Source organism: Schistocerca nitens, chromosome 5, assembly GCF_023898315.1.
Source record: "Schistocerca nitens isolate TAMUIC-IGC-003100 chromosome 5, iqSchNite1.1, whole genome shotgun sequence".
NCBI classification, from domain to species: Eukaryota; Metazoa; Arthropoda; class Insecta; order Orthoptera; family Acrididae; genus Schistocerca; species Schistocerca nitens.
In genome coordinates, this window is record NC_064618.1 from 714,499,169 (window position 1) to 714,516,709 (window position 17,541).

At 43.2% G+C, this 17,541-nt stretch overlaps 1 protein-coding gene across 1 annotated transcript in view; it reads left to right on the forward strand.

Moving 5' to 3' along the window:
- Positions 1 to 17,541, forward strand: part of LOC126260678 (papilin) — a 267,188-nt gene that overhangs the window by 172,888 nt on the left and 76,759 nt on the right. The window contains exon 6 of the mRNA XM_049958012.1: positions 12,023 to 12,198. Within this exon, the coding sequence (XP_049813969.1) occupies positions 12,023 to 12,198 (176 nt within the window). The remainder of the gene's footprint in view (positions 1 to 12,022; positions 12,199 to 17,541) is intronic.

The window sequence follows — 17,541 nt, forward strand, 5'->3', positions numbered from 1 at the left end:
CAGCATTGACCTAAGCTCACAACATTGTTAAGAGGCAGGATCGACATTCTCAATAAGTGCACAATAATGACACCCTCCCTCAAATATCCATGTGATTTGCTTATAAATGACACAAGCGTGTCTGACAATATCAAAATGTTTCTCGTGTTCTGCTGATAACGCTAAATCGTAACACAGTGGAAATAACATGATATCTCGAAGAAATAGGACACTGACCATTCTGAGCAGTAGATGGTCACTCCCTTTACCCCAAATTGTGACTACCATTATCCCAAACTTGACTTTTTTATGTTTGTAAGAGCAATGGCTTCAGAATGAAATTACCATTATGCATCGGGTTGTGCACTTACATGAAACTTCCTGGGAGATTAGAAATGCGTGCAGGATCGATGTTAGAACCTATGAAATTTTGTATTTTGTGGACAAGTGCTCTACCGTCTGAATCACGCAAGAATAACTCACATCCCGACCTAAGGCTAATCTCCCGGGTTGGAGTCACGTTCTGTCACACAGTTTTAATCTGCCAGGGAGTTTCATTAATGGTTTCACGCAGTCCCACAAGAAAGTTCCCGCGATCGTCGTGTTTGTGGAATGGAAACTCCTCTTCCTTTTTAAGAGACTGACTGTTTCTCAAGTTCTGATAGTCATTTATAAGGAAGAGGAGTGGTGAAGTACTCCACCAGAACACTTGGTACTTTCTTCCTTGCAGTAAAAATTTCGCAGAGATATCGAAGGATATTTGCTGACAAACCATCTCCAGCCTGACAGAACACGGCCTCCTCGAATTCTACAATGTGAACAACTCTCTATACGCCCGCTTCCGGTAGCTGAGTGGTCCGCGCGACAGAATGTCAATTCTAAAGGCCCGGGTTCGATTCCCGGCTAGGCCGGAGATTTTCTTCGCTCAGGGACTGGGTGTTGTGTTGTCCTAATGATCATCATTTTCATACCCATCGATGCCCAAGTCGCCGAAGTGGCGTCAAATCGAAAGACTTGCACCCGGCGAACGGTCTACCCGACGGAAGGCCCAAGTCGCACGACGTTTACACTTTAACTCTCTATACGATGACAGGTATTTTCCAGAACACGATGCAACGATGTTTCGGAAGAAAGCAGCGTTAGTAAGAGCAGGAATTGACGAGTAAAATATCAGTAGTCTACCCCTGAGGTTGCTGAAAGAGCTAAATGTTAAAACAAGTTCGATGGAGCGATGTGGTATTAGGGATGTCGAAATGTCGACCGGCAAGTCTCATGGCTGTAGAACGTAATTCGTGGGGGGAGTGAATTTTCTATGGAGTGACATTTCTACGGAACCTAGAGCTCTTGTGGCAGTAAGCGGCTTTCCGCAGGTACAGGCAGACAAATAAGTCTAGCAACGTAGCACTGAGTGCTGTAGCCTACGACACATCTTCAGACAGAGGAGTATGGAAGGACATAGCTGCATAATATTTTCCTGAGTTTCCGCACCGAGGATTTTGTGTTTGATGACAACCCGTACAGATTTTAATTTACAGATTTCAATTCATATGGTCTTTCACTTGGCATGCCGCAATAATTCTGTAGAAGAGACACGGCCTTTGAGATAGTCTCATCGGTTTTCATTAGAAAATATTTCAGAAATTACAAAAGACATTTAGCCGACTTTGTGCCGTTTCCAAGGGAAACCGCGAGGCCGTAGTCTCACTTCTACCACAAAATTGGCAATGAGTATGACTTGAAGTGAACATAACTTATAATGTTCGTTACGTTTTCATCTTCTCTGTAGTTTCTGGGTGTAGATCACTTAAGTCTAAATTATTTTAAGTGGCTGTCAATATGGAGTCTTTTTGGAGCCTTTCAGTAGTCTCGGTGGTCGTAATTGCTAACGTCTTTCTTATCTTCCCGTCGAATATAAAATTAATGGGTCAAACTGATGGCCGTCTTCTCGAAAACTTTTTCTAATGAATGAAGAGTTGAATGAAGTTTTGATATTAATGCATTTATCTTTCGGTTCCATCCTTCAGAGACTTTAGTGCGATAGTGCCTTCCATTTAAATTCTACACATCTTTTGGCATATGTTCGCTATCGAGCAATTGGTTCAGAAACAGTCGGTTAAGTCCTGATGCTTTTGGCTTTCAGGTGTGTTCTCCTGAACAGACTGCCAAATATCGTGTAATAATTCCCTGGGGATATATGCTACAACTGATCGCATGCTTATAAAAGAGTGTTATTCTTTGTTTTCCTCATAGGCACGAACAAGGCCGAAATACTGAACTTATTTTATGTGTTTCTCAGTATTTGTTTTGTAGGAAAACAAAGACAGCTGGAATAGAGTTTGTTTACTCACAAGAACTTGGAACATCAGTGTGAACTACAAACATCTGACCAGTCTTTCGAGCTTATGATCGTTCCACCCACAAATAAAGATTAATTGCTGATAAACATGATTTTGCCTTTTCGCTAGCCGGCATCAGCATTCTCCCGTTCCGCTGTCATCTTCAGATACAAATTTTCTCCCCTGACACATCGTAATTTATTTTCTTTATGGACTATTGCTCCAGAATCGGTGGGATCTTGCATATATCCAGCCTATTTTCTGCTGATACGATGCAGTTTCATTTTAGCCTTTCTGTGTCATGTTAACGATGTTACCAACAGTAAGTCATAGGTTCGATTGAAGCCCTACATCTTCAACGTAAATTCATTATATTATGGTGGCTGTTTCTTTTCCACATTTTCTTTTGAACTTACAAAATGTTTTCGCACATTATTTTCTATTTTATACGGAAAACAAGTGTGGCTACTTTCGTCTGAAACCGTGTTTTTTGCAGTAGATAGTCTTTCTTTGCATTTATTCTTTATAACATTTACACAAATCCGCAAGTTACATCTTCTTTGGCGGTATAGTCAACTATATACTAAAACACGCTGCAAATCAATAAAGACTTCCCTTTGGTAGCCTTAGTGAACTACATATGTGATCCACAAGACTTTTGATGCGATATTACGTAACAGTATACAAACGTTCTTGGATCACAAACAATTCATTCCACCTATACAAGCAGGCTTTAGAAAAGTACTTTCAGCAGCGGTTCAGTATTTTTGTTAGGAAGCAGCGTGAGACAAAGATTAAATATTGGAGCTGGTGCTTTATTCCTAATGTTAGATATTGAATGTGCGACTGATGAAATATAGCATTCGGTACTTTATTATAAATTAATAAAAAATTGCTTCTGGTTAAATTGGTAAAACTAATAGCAAGTTCATTGGATAACAAAGCGACATCAGTATTCATAAATGACATCAAATCAACATTGTTTTATCGAGTCTATGGTGTAACTCAAGAAGCAGTATTATCGCCTATTCTTTCTACATTATATACATCAGACATTCCTCTGCCAATCAAGTGGAATCAAGACTTAGGTCTTAATGCAGATGATACTGCTTCCTGGTGCCACGCATCCACATCTGAAAGCCTACATAGATCAGCAAGACAATATATCACTCTACTGGATCCGTGGCTTGCCAAATTGAAAACACGTCCGAATGCTCAGAAAAGTCAACTCATAATATTTCATCATAGAGCATTCACAAATTACAATCTGGATTTTACATCAATATTACAGGGAGAACAAATTACACCCAGGAAATCCGTCAAATACCTTGGGATCACCTTTGACGGGGCGATGACATATACGCAAGTAGGTAATTAATTAATCATGAGAGCAAGGAATAGAGTAAACTTACTAAAATTAATAAAATGTAAATTCCAGGGAGCTTCTTCACCTATTCTCGTATATACATACTGTATTTTTATAAAACCGTTATTAAAATATGTAGCGCCAATAGAGATGGCAGCCTCACAACACTTCTCAAAAATTTTCAGCAGTGAAAGAAGGATTTTAAAAATAGCATCAAGACTGAATCCAATCACCATTAGGAGAGACCTTTATAATTATACCAATGTGCAGCCACTCGAATAATATTTAATAAAATTACCTAACTCCAGAAGCAGGTACCATTTCAACTAAACTTTCCACATTATAAATATCCATACGCTCTCAGCATTGTTGCTAAAGGCTTACCATCGGTCTACCCTCAGGAAAATAGTATGCAAGTAAATCTCAAAGAAAATAGTATTTTACATATCTTAACAAACACAGTCAAAAAGAAGAGGATCTAACTGATGTGAACCAATACCAAGGTTTCTTTTAGGGAGGTTTTTCCTCGGTACTTAAGACGCATGTAGGCTTTATAATTTCTTCTCCGGTACATCCAAAGAGATAAAGTATATTGATGATAAAATAAGAATCTAATTCACCAATACTTAATAAATAAACGATGTCACCGCGGAATAAAGATGCAACTTTGGCCTACACGAAGTCATAAGTCTGTAATCTCCACAACACTAAGAACTCGGAACACCACTTCCCAGTCAACTGCAGTGCTGGACTCTGGAAGAAAGCCACGCATCACAGTCCTCTGCCAATGAACTGGTTTGCGGACAGGGTTCTTAAGACCTTCCTCAGTAGCACGTTGCAAGTAGCGACGGTCAGCCCGGTGTATCCAACTTCTGGAACACCCTCTTCTGAGTCCCACAACCTGAAGTGTCCTGTGATCCGTAGTAATGTCAACATACCCCACCTCCGTACGTGTGTCACTCCGTACAAGTATCACAAACTCAATCGTGGATACCGTGGGTTGGACGGAACGTTCTAAGAGTGTTTGCTGTATCAAGGCACGAGTATATGTTAATATAGTTGTTGTGACGTATATGAAAACACCGAAACCGTTCAAAAGTGCTTTTCTGGGCCATTGAGTTTTGCTTATCCTTCTAACTTTCTCGACGAGTGTTCCGGTTTAGTGACTGTGCATGTGCTCGGAAGGAAGAGACATCACATTTGGCTCCGGGCCATTAGCTAGTAGGAGGTGGCGTTTAACTGAATCCATGGACATAGCGAGACCTGTTTAAAAGCAATAAATTACATTTGTTTCCGAGGAAATTTCGCAGGAGAGCTTGCATGAAGCTTCGAAGCCAAAAGATTAGGCACTGGCAGAAGCAGTGCTGTGATGTCTGCTTGTGAGTCGTGCTTGGGTAGGTTAGTAGGTACAGCATTTGTCCGTGAAAGGTAAAGTTCCCGAGTTCGAGTCTCTGTCCAACACGCAGATTTAATTTGCCAAAATGTTTCAGTGCGGTGACTAATAGCGGTGTCCTGTGATCGGAACTCTAAATCTTTCAGATAGCTACAGGGCGCATCATTGACTTCGGAGCGGTGGCAAGTTTATCCCTGCATCGAGATACAAACTCCCCACAAAACCTCGTTGTATAAGGCTCCCCATGACAGTATCGTGGAAGATGACTGCGGACACTTATTAAACCAGCTTCCGCTTCCCTTTATTCTAGCTGGAGACTTGAATTCCCACCATGTAGCAAGGGGTGGAGATACGGCAGATAGGAACCGCAGGACATTGACGACTGTTATCGAAGACAACAACCTAGTTGTACTCAATGAGGGCACTCCTACTATGGTATCTTCAACTTTCCGTAGACTCTCGGCGGTCGACGTACGGCTTTGCATTTCCCGTTTCTCCGATTTATCTAACTGGCGCATTAAAACAGATTGAGTGGGACCCTATCGTCTCCCAGTAGAGTTCGACATCAATATCAACATTGATACTACGCAAACATATTACGCTGTTAGAACTTGGAAAGTCAATGAAGCAAACTGGGACTCATTTAAAGGGTCAATTCGGCGGGGGCAAGAAACCCGAGACGTGACTTAACGGATGAAGATGCATATCAAGTTTTAATCAACGCTGTTAATACTGCAGTAGACGTTAGCATTCCCAACAAAAAAAGAGTTCACCGAATGCTCTCGAGAAGTTGCCGAGCGCAGACGTGCTTTGAAAACCTGTCGTCAAAATCCCATTTGGATAACTTCTTGGCTGTTCGAAAAGGGAATGCGAGAGCTAAGACTTTCCTCAAAAGAACGACAGTTGGATAAATTTTTGTCCTCCCTCATTAATGAAACCAATATGCCAAGCATCTGGCGTAAAACGAAGGCTTCCAGAACCAACCGACTATCTTCTCCCCCTCCTGATACCATTGTGTGCCTTGAGGAATTTGCTCTTCCCACGGTCCCATTCTTGAATCATCCGTCTCCTGTTGAAGAAGAGCGGCACCGTGTTCTCCTTCGTCCCTTGCCCAAAGAAGAACTCAACGAAGCTATTTCATCATTGAGTGACAGTTGTTCAAATGGTTCAAATGGCTCTGAGCACTATGGGACTCAACTTCTGAGGTCATTAGTCCCTTACAACTTAGAACTAGTTAAACCTAACTAACCTAAGGACATCACACACATCCATGCCCAAGGCAGGATTCGAACCTGCGACCGTAGCGGTCTCGCGGTTCCAGAATGCAGCGCCTAGAACCGCTCGGCCACTTTGGCCGGCAGTGACAGTTGTCGTCGTATTGATTTTATTCATTATTCTATGCTTGCGAATCTGCCCACAGAAGCGAAAGAATTGCTCCTACACAATTTTAATCACTATTGGATGCACAAGGACCTATTAGCCACGCAAGTAATAGTACCAATCCTGAAAAAATGGTAAAGACCCGAATGCGACCTCCAATTATCGACTGATTGCTTTGTCGTCGTGTGTTGCCGAAACGCTGGAACGAATGTCAGAGGGAGATTGGAATGGTGGCTTGGAAATCGTAATTTGATGCCTGGGAGTCGGTACGGCTTCAGAAAAGGCAAAGGGGCTGCGGGTAGTCTGCATTTTCTTGCTATGCTGTAAATAAAACAGCGAGCGCTGTCTTTCTAGACGTTAAGAGAGCTTTCATATACCAATTCTCTTGGACAAACTGGCACGGTTCGGTATTTTTCTACGGATGATTTATGGGATCAGTACTCTGGCCGTTCAAAAACCCACCTCCGACTGGTACAAAGGAAATATGATTTGACCCTTCCTTGTCTCCTGCCTCAGGGTACAAATTTAATCCACCTCCTCTACACGCTGTTGGTCTAGAACGCAAATTCGCCCCTCCCCCCCCCCTCCCTCTCCAAAAAAAAAAAAAAAACTACAGTATGCAGACGGTGTATCTGTTTATTCCACTGCCGTTTCGTCTTCTCAGGACAATGCGGCATTACAACCAATGCAACCAATGCATACGTTGATGAGAGGCTATTTGATAATGGGCGGGAGATTTCGGCTGAGAAATCAGTAATCGTCCTCTTTTACATGTCAGCATCGACTGGTACTGATGGTCACACTTTGTGTGGAAAGTACACTTTCCACATAAAATGTCACTCTCGAATCCTAGGGTGATTTCTCACACGCTTAAGCTGGGCACCTCATTTGTGATGCTTTGTTACCAAGTGTGAAGAAGACTTAAATGTAATTCGATCACTCGCCTGCGTATGGTGGGGAGCGCACCATGTACCGGGGGATTATTCGATCAGGGTAGATGTTTCTACCAGCTTTCACACTTGGTCACCTCTCATACCTTCTATACGATATTCATCGGTTTTCTCTCTTTTTGACTACGGTATTCATTCAGTCAGCTGTCATATTCCAGTCTACTATTGCAAGATAAACTGTTTGGAAAGTGCTAATGTCAATATCGGCTTCAGTCTTCTCGTTACAGCTCAGTGGCCTTGTTTTGTTTATGTATATACCGATGGATCCAAAATTCCGCAAGAAGAGTATGCTGGATGAACATTTCTCTGCCCTCACATTCTGATACGAGAAACCTTCGAACTGCCCACAAGGGCTTTTATATTTACGGCGGAGACAGTGGCACATCTGGAAGCTCTTAAGTCTATCTCTTCCAGTTCCTTCCCCAAGATATTAACTGTGGCTGATTCTCAAAGTTGCCTTCAAAATACTCAACATAGGAGGTGGAACAAAACGACTAACCGCTGTATCTTGGATGCGGTTTCGAAATACATTCGCAGCACACGCATGGGGCGGGCAATCCGTTTGCTGTGGGTGCCTTCCCACTTAGGTAGCTATAATGAGGAAGGTGATGCATTAGCCAAAGAAGCGACATCTGTAGGCACTGTCCTGGACCTGATATTACCTTACACAGACTACTCACGTGAGTTCAAGAGATACGCAAAACGACAATAGCAAGAGATGTGGTATGTTTCCCACCAATCGGTAGGTGGTTATTACACAGAGCTCCATCTTCGGATTCCTTCACAGCCGTGGTTCAAGAGGACATATTTGGACCGATCCACGATTTCTACTAGGATAGGACTTCGCTTCAATTTCTCCTCTTTTCCTCAACATCTACATCGAATCAACGTTTACCCTTCGTCGGCATGTGAGTGTGATCCTAAGTAGGAAACTGATGTCAACCACATCTTGTTTATGTGTCACCAATTTGACTGTGAACGGTTGGACTTCCTCAAGGCATTGCTGATTATGGGATAGCACCTTCGTAAATCAGCCTCTTCTCTTTAATTTACCAAAAGTACTCGCCTTTACGAAGTGATTTTTATGTTCGTAAGAGTACTGGGCACAGGAATGGTGTATCACAACACAGTTTTAACTACTTTTTAATCTTATTGTTGTAAAAATGTAGTGCACACAGCTGTGACGGTTTGAACTTTCTCTGCTTGTAAATATGCATTTCTGTATTCTTTTATTCAATTCTACGTACGTTGTAGTTATGTTTTATTAATTGCTAAATCGAGTTTCTACTCGGGAAAAAAAATTCTTCTCTCGTGTCTCAAAGCTATGCTATTTAAGACGGTTTTCTGAAGTGTATTCCTGTTAACAGTTAATCCTGGTCTTCTTGAAAACGCTGCATTTTTAACTTTAGAAGCAGAACGTCACTTAAGATGCCTCTGGTGCCTCACATCTGAACAAGTGCGTGTATTCAGACCGCGGCCGTGGCCGCGAGGGAAATTTAGACCGGCGCGTCGGAAGCTCGGAAAACGAGACGAAGATAAGTTTCATTCTTTCGCTAAATTTTTTACTGTGGTACATTTGTTTGTCTTCCTGGACTTTGCGTCCAGTTCCGCCACTTATCAAATAAACTTCTTCAAGTTTCTGTGACGAGAAATGCTACATTTTCCACAACTAGTCGTAACGAATCTTGGTGTGCTTCACTGTGGCCACATCACAGACGAATGTGTGGTGTTTTTCAATGAAGCGCCACCAACATCCACGAAGCAGGTATTTGTCTGCTTTGAAACGCAACCGGTTAACGGACAAATGTTTCAAATTCATTGCCCAATCAAGACCTCGTATTACCAGAAATATTCATTTCCAACTATTGGTTTCCTACGATCAAATACTCCATTACGGTCCTTAAAGTTATGGACAGCCTAAATAGAAACGGCATGTCTCCATTTAAGATCGACCTGACGAGTTGTACTATGTGAGTTGCATCGTTATATTTTCGTGACATATTAGTTGATCCATTGAATCTCGGGAGTGCAGCCACAGAAAATCCTTCAACTTACAATTGAGCCGTGTACTTTTCGATCATCTTGCGAGTGACCTGTCAGAATGCAGACGCCGCACTTGTGTTAGCTATTTTAAACACGAGACCATACTTCTATGCTTGCGGCCACAGAATACAATTGGGCCTCAGACGTTCTTCGGCGGCAAAAATATCTATATGAAGCGATCTATGGGTAAACCCTCTATCCATGTTGAAATATTGAAGGAACAATCGGAGGTGCACAACAGTAGTGTTTTTGCTATTTGAGCAAAGAAAAAGCGTCGGATTTCATGCGGTGTCTTATGTGCAAACGAAATTCCTATTAATTATATCCTTCGCCAAATGAACGTCCACCTTTCAGAGCTGAGTCCTAGAATGATAAAGTGTAAGCTAGAGTTTCGACATCGTCATACATCTTAGTGTGACTAATGTCAGTGCTTTGCCACAGCTGATATATTGGTCTATAATAGCCATATATGCCCCTCGTTATGGGACATACGCGTCTTCAGCACGGTGTATAAACAGTCATAGTCGAAAGGAGTCTTGTGGTCCCCACTTATCAATGACGGAACGCCAAATTGCTCCGATCTTCAATTGGGGGTGAATGTTCACTGTAGTTCTTTGTCCAGGATGCGACGTATTTTTGACGACAGGCTTCCCACATGCTGCAAATTAAAAGATATTTCGTGAAATAATTTGTCTAAAAGGAAGAAATACAATGTGACTCGAAATCATCTACAGAAAAGAAGAGCCGATTGAGAATTTAAAATTCCGTTTTCAACTTAGAATGACAACTACCTTGCCACAGTGGTGACACCGGTCCCCGTCATATCACCGAAGTTAAACACCGTCGGGTAATAGTTAGCACTTGAATGCGTCACCGTCCTGGTCTTCTGAGGGCTGTGGGCAAGAGGGGTGCACGAAGCACTTGTAAGGCCAATGAAGGAGCTACTTGACTGAGAAGCAGTGACACCAGTCATGAAAACTGAGAGCGGTCGGGAGAGTGGTGTGCTTAACACATGCCAATGTGAATCCCCATCCGGTGACGCCTGCGGGCTGAGGATAACAAGGCGGCCGGTCGGTGCCGTTGGACCTTGAAGTCCTGTTCTGACGATCTTTGATTCTTTTTCTTTTTTAACTTAATCTTAGAACATTAAGGAGTACTAGAGGATATTTCTCTGTGGGGCTACGTAGCCCAGCATTGAATTTTAGATTCTCAGTCAGCTCTTCATACTGTAGATGATTATGAGCCTCATTCAAAGATGAGTTAATTGTTTCTCTAACCTGTTGCTTCTCTTACTTGTAGAGAATTTATTTCATAAAATATTGGACTGTTTTCTTCGTTTCTCTTTTAATTTCAATTTTTATTCAGGATTGATTAAATAGTATAATTAATGGCATTATTCGTTTGAAGGAACTAAATTAATTTTTTTCAGAAGTAAAGTTCACGTTGGTCAATCTGAAACTCCATTTGCCAATTTCCACTCTTCGCTTGGCTACGAAAATTAACGAACATCCATTGTTTAGTATCTAAGGAGTATTGTTTTGGCTCCGCTCAAAGACAGTTAAATATCGCACCAATGTAACTCTTTATGCGCAAAATAGCTCTTCAAGAAATGAAAAATTTGTGCAGCGCCTCCGGTAATATGGACACTCCGGAGTACAAACTGTGGGACTTTGTGGTCCACTAAGACACAGCAGATTATGGTCGACGGGCCGTGAGGATGCAGGACCCCAAAGGCATCACGGAATAGAACGTGGGCCTGCCGCCTGAAGGTAACACTACAACGTCAGCCTCCAGAAAGGCCAAGGAGGACTTCGCGAAACATTAGATCACATTTCATCAAGTTGGCATCCGGGCAAGGCAGCATTCCGAACACTGGACAGAAGGCAACAGGCGTAAGGACAGTGACTGAATGAAACACTTCTCAGGACTGTTCACTGTATTGGTGCAAGTGATTACGGAAATGTGGATTCTAAGAAGATACAGCGAATCGTGAAATTACTTTGCCACAGTGGAAACGATACTGCCACGGTGCCCTGCGTCCAGAGAATATAGCAGTCAATGGATGTTGACTGGGTCCATTTGAGGGCGGATACAATAGCGGAAACATATTAACAAAAGTAACTTTAGTACCAAAAATACTACTAGGAGTTGGGTAGTTAATTAAGAGGTTAAATGTAGTTTTGTAATGGCTGAAAGTATGGTAATTTGCTTTTTCTGTGTCTTTGTTGTAATGCTGTGGTTTTTTGTTGTACGTTGTTCTATTGGGATTTCTTCTTTGCAGTTTCTGCCAGTGCTACTTATAAAAAATTATTATATAATCTTTTGACTATACACAAAAATGTAAGTTATATGGCCTATTCCAGCTTTGCAGATTGTAGGCTATAAATATGAAGAGTGAATAAATTATTAAATGAATGGAGGCTTATTCGGAGGATGGCCAGATTGTAAAAAGGTCGAAATATCAATGAAAGGAATAGAGATTTGTCAGTTGCAGGCCAAAAATCTAAGTATTGTACATATTCTTACAAAGAGTTTAGAGGTGCGGACCCTTTGCTCCTGGCAGGGCCGGTCGCAGGGCACGGTGCTGAGCCTGCGGTCGCGCAGGCAGCAGGACGCCTACCTGTCGCTGGAGGTGTCCGGGGACGGCGAGGGCATGCGGCTGGTGCACGCCGCCACCAACGGCAGCACCCAGCTGGTGGCGCTGCCCGGCCTCAAGATCCAGGACGGTCGCTGGCACCACGTCGCCATAGGGTGAGCCACAATCACTGTGCCTCCTCCGCCTCTTTTTTAGTCATTGAGCTTAGCACTACCTGAATGCGATCATGCACTTTTTATTATGATAAGCTTTTCATCGCTGTGCAACAAATACACCAAACATCTTTCATTGTATGTCGTCTTGTAGTCCCTGTCACACTACTGATTTCCCCCTCCTGATCATATTAGCGCCACCTTAACAATGCTTGAGTGCCACAATACACTCCTGGAAATTGAAATAAGAACACCGTGAATTCATTGTCCCAGGAAGGGGAAACTTTATTGACACATTCCTGGGGTCAGATACATCACATGATCACACTGACAGAACCACAGGCACATAGACACAGGCAACAGAGCATGCACAATGTCGGCACTAGTACAGTGTATATCCACCTTTCGCAGCAATGCAGGCTGCTATTCTCCCATGGAGACGATCGTAGAGATGCTGGATGTAGTCCTGTGGAATGGCTTGTCATGCCATTTCCACCTGGCGCCTCAGCTGGACCAGTGTTCGTGCTGGACGTGCAGACCGCGTGAGACGACGCTTCATCCAGTCCCAAACATGCTCAATGGGGGACAGATCCGGAGATCTTGCTGGCCAGGGTAGTTGACTTACACCTTCTAGAGCACGTTGGGTGGCACGGGATACATGCGGACGTGCATTGTCCTGTTGGAACAGCAAGTTCCCTTGCCGGTCTAGGAATGGTAGAACGATGGGTTCGATGACGGTTTGGATGTACCGTGCACTATTCAGTATCCCCTCGACGATCACCAGTGGTGTACGGCCAGTGTAGGAGATCGGTCCCCACACCATGATGCCGGGTGTTGGCCCTGTGTGCCTCGGTCGTATGCAGCCCTGATTGTGGCGCTCACCTGCACGGCGCCAAACACGCATACGACCATCATTGGCACCAAGGCAGAAGCGACTCTCATCGCTGAAGACGACACGTCTCCATTCGTCCCTCCATTCACGCCTGTCGCGACACCACTGGAGGCGGGCTGCACGATGTTGGGGCGTGAGCGGAAGACGGCCTAATGGTGTGCGGGACCGTAGCCCAGCTTCATGGAGACGGTTGCGAATGGTCCTCGCCGATACCCCAGGAGCAACAGTGCCCCTAATTTGCTGGGAAGTGGCGGTGCGGTCCCCTACGGCACTGCGTAGGATCCTACGGTCTTGGCGTGCATCCGTGCGTCGCTGCGGTCCGGTCCCAGGTCGACGGGCACGTGCACCTTCCGCCGACCACTGGCGACAACATCGATGTACTGTGGAGACCTCACGCCCCATGTGTTGAGCAATTCGGCGGTACGTCCACCCGGCCTCCCGCATGCCCACTATACGCCCTCGCTCAAAGTCCGTCAACTGCACATACGGTTCACGTCCACGCTGTCGCGGCATGCTACCAGTGTTAAAGACTGCGATGGAGCTCCGTATGCCACGGCAAACTGGCTGACACTGACGGCGGCGGTGCACAAATGCTGCGCAGCTAGCGCCATTCGACGGCCAACACCGCGGTTCCTGGTGTGTCCGCTGTGCCGTGCGTGTGATCATTGCTTGTACAGCCCTCTCGCAGTGTCCGGAGCAAGTATGGTGGGTCTGACACACCGGTGTCAATGTGTTCTTTTTTCATTTCCAGGAGTGTATATATCCTTGATACGACTAATATATCAATTTTTTTGGGGAAGGTTTTCTATATCCTTATCCCCTCCCCCTTTCTCTGTAATACGTAAGATCAAATAACGAAACAAGGAGCACTGAATCTAACAATGAGGAAACAAACTTATAGCACATCTTGACGAATTAATGTAAAATTAATTCTAAATGCATTTAGCTCATACCTAAAGGCATACAAGGCATATAAACAGGTTGTATTAGTTGAACAAAGCTTTTCCGTACTGAATGTAAGAATTTTTAATTAATTACTAACAAATTGGCAAACATTTTACATATTTTATGTTTGTACCATATGCAGGGTTAACCAGTGAAATGGGCAGTTTGGAGATGGCCTTGACAGCTGGAATGTGAGTGGTGGGGGTAATGGTGACTGGCTCCGTTCTACCTGCATGTCCCGCTATTTAGCTGGGATGGATCGTTGGACGGATGAACATCGCGGCTACGCGGTTAAAGTGTATTATACGAATGGTGAGAGTTTGGTGAAAAGGCGACATGCTTTTCGACGCCATTTCAACATACCGCGCAACAGGCCTGTTCCCTCGGATAACGCAATTCGTTCGTGGGTAAACAACCTTGAACAAACTGGATCAACGTCTAAAAAACGAGGTGGGAGTGCAAAGACCGCTCGAACCCCTCAAAACATCGCTGCTGTTCAACACAGAATGCTCAGAAGTCTACGCCGATCTGCCAAAGAACATGTTCTACGTCTTGGGATAAGTAACACTTCGATGAGAAGGATTCTTCGTCAAGATTTACATTGTCACCCATACAAAATAAAGATTGTTCAATCTCTCAAACCAAGTGACTATCAGAAACAATTTTGTGAGGAAATGGCCAGAAGACTTGAAGAAAATGACTACCAAGTAAACCACTTGTGGATGAGTGATGAGGCGCATTTCCACCTCTCTTGTTTTGCTAATAAACAAAACTTCAGATATGGGTCGGAGGAAAACCCTGGCACACTTCATGAAACGCCTCTTCATGCTCAATCAGTGACGGTTTGGTCCGCAATGTTGGCAGGAGGAATCATAGGCCCATTTTTCTTCGAGGATATCAATGGAGGTGATGTGCGTTACGTTGCAATGGTCCAGAACTTTCTTACGCCAGAACTCGCCCGTTTTCCAGTGAATGAACACACAATGTTCCAACTAGATGGGGCAACAAGTCACACTGCAAGAGTTGCCATGAATGCTGTGAATACTTTGTTTCCAGGCGTCGTCATTTCCCGAAACGGGGATATCCCATGGCCCCCTCGCTCTCCAGATTTGAGAACCTGCGACTTTTTTCTATGTGGTTGTTTAACAATAAGAGTTTTTCAGAACGATCCACCCAGAACTATCCCAGCCCTAAAACAACGAAATCGGTACGAAATTTAAGAAATACCAGTTGATATGCTGCAAAATGTAATGGGAAACTTCCGGGCCCAGCTGCCGAAGTGCATAGATTCCAATGGAGGACATTTGGCAGATGTTATATTAAAAAAATAATTTTTTCACTTATTGTACAGTAAATGGCTACCTTTGTACTTTATATTTTTAATCATTAAATTAAAAAAATAAATTTTCTTAAAGAATTAGTTACTTATTTACGTCTTCCCGTTTCACTGGCTAACCCTGTATTTTCATCTTTCCTATTATAGTACCAGCAGATGGTCAATGTATCGCCTAAACTTGTACTAACTGTTAGCATATCACAAGTTTGTTGACGTCTGAAATGAAATTAACTGTATTATCACAAAATCGACGGCATTATAACAGGATTTATATATCTATTGCAAATATAGACTCTAATGGCTGTTCGTCGGAAAGCCTGTATAATCTCATTTTTGTCTGAAAACAGACGGCTAAACTTCAGTGACAACTCAGTGTAGCATAACGAACTTCTTCAAACACAATTTAACTGTTATCCTTTTACACAATAGAGTAGTTAGGGTAAGTTGAAAAGAGGGAAAAAGAGGGTGATATTTATATGTGCGTATGATAGTTCGAAGATAATATTTTGGTAAAACACTGCATCCTGCTGCGTGAAAAGTCAATAACTGCCAGCAGCACTTCCTCGTCCGACACGGATCGTTGATCCTTCAAGGCTTTTCTTAGAACATCGAAAGTATGACAATTGCGTGGGGAGAGATAAGTAATACAGAGCGTTTACTCGTGTGTCTCCCTCTCGAGTTGGCTAACGTCTGCGTTAAAACAATTGCGTTGTGGGTACGTGCGCCATCAAGGAGCTGCTACACCCCTTTTGCACCGTACCACAACGAGCTGCAGACCAGCGTAAAGAATTGGAGGAAATCGCACGTAGCTGCCTTCTATGACGAAGTATTTGAATGCTTGTACAACGCTACGACAGAGATCTAAGCAGGAGCGGCTACGATATAGGAAAGTAGTTCGAAGGTCTAGCTAACTGTTGCGAATAAAAGCTTTTTGGTTTCCACTGTGGTTTCCATTTTGCGACCGACTGGACCTACTCTCGTACGTTAGCACTAACTAGGACAATATTTCATACAATATTTCAATGACGACTCTTATCCACACATTTGCCACGATTTAGTCTATGGCTCGTTTTTGAGCCCTCATTTAATGTGACGTTTTTACTTCTATTATTACTTTCAATCGAGTCAGTTTTCGCAAAATTATTGACACCTTCTCTTATCGTCGATCTGTGATTACGAAGCAAATTCTCTAAACTCGCAAGGATACCCTCTGGTTCGCAAGGGAGGAAGGATGTTGTTGATATGATCTGAAACGTTCAGCACATATAAGGTCACTTACTGCTATACATACATTGGTGTATTTCAGTAGTAACTGGAGTGGAACCCAGGAACGAAGGCCGGTGTACAATAATTGCAGCCCAATAGACACAGAAGTAGAGATAGACGATAATCAATTGCTAGAGATGTAGTTTACTTCCTGTCTCTCATTCATTCTCTCTGTATTTTTAGCCTCACACTATGATCATAAGTAACTTTATTCTGAGAATTGACTGAGATGAGTGATGCTGAACAAAACGAGATGTTCCCAGTTCAAACATAAGACATTAAACTGTTAATACCGCGTGAGTTGTATCTACTTCACTGACACTACACTGCGTTAAGTAGCATTCTATTCTCTTTCCTTCACCATTAGTTATGGAATCCATAAAATCCTTTTGTTTGCACTCGTCGTATCCGTATTCATCTGGGGGACCGTTGATGCAACAGTTTGGTCCGGTATACCCCCCTTCTTCATTTAGTGATGTTTTATTCACATTGACGATTGTGTGACTAACAAAATTGTCTACCGAAGTAACTTTAGTATCCCTACTCCTCCTCATCTTTATTTTGTAAGACTGAAGATATGAAAAACTAAGTGAAGTTAAAATTTCCAGAAAACATAAAGAAAAGCAACGCAATGAAACTACTTGCCATTTCGTCATATTCAAAACAAGTGCCCGAGCAACGTGGCGCAGTGGTTAGCACACTTTGTCCTTGACTTCCATTCGAGAGGATGACGGTTCAAACTCGCGTCCGGCCATCCTGATTTATATTTTATGTGATTTTCCTAAATCACTCCAGGCAAACGCCGGGAGTGTTCCTTTGAAAGGACACGGTCGACTTCTTTCCGAATCCTTCCCTAATCCAACAGGACCGATGACATCGCTGTTTGACCTCTCTCCCCTAAAGCAAC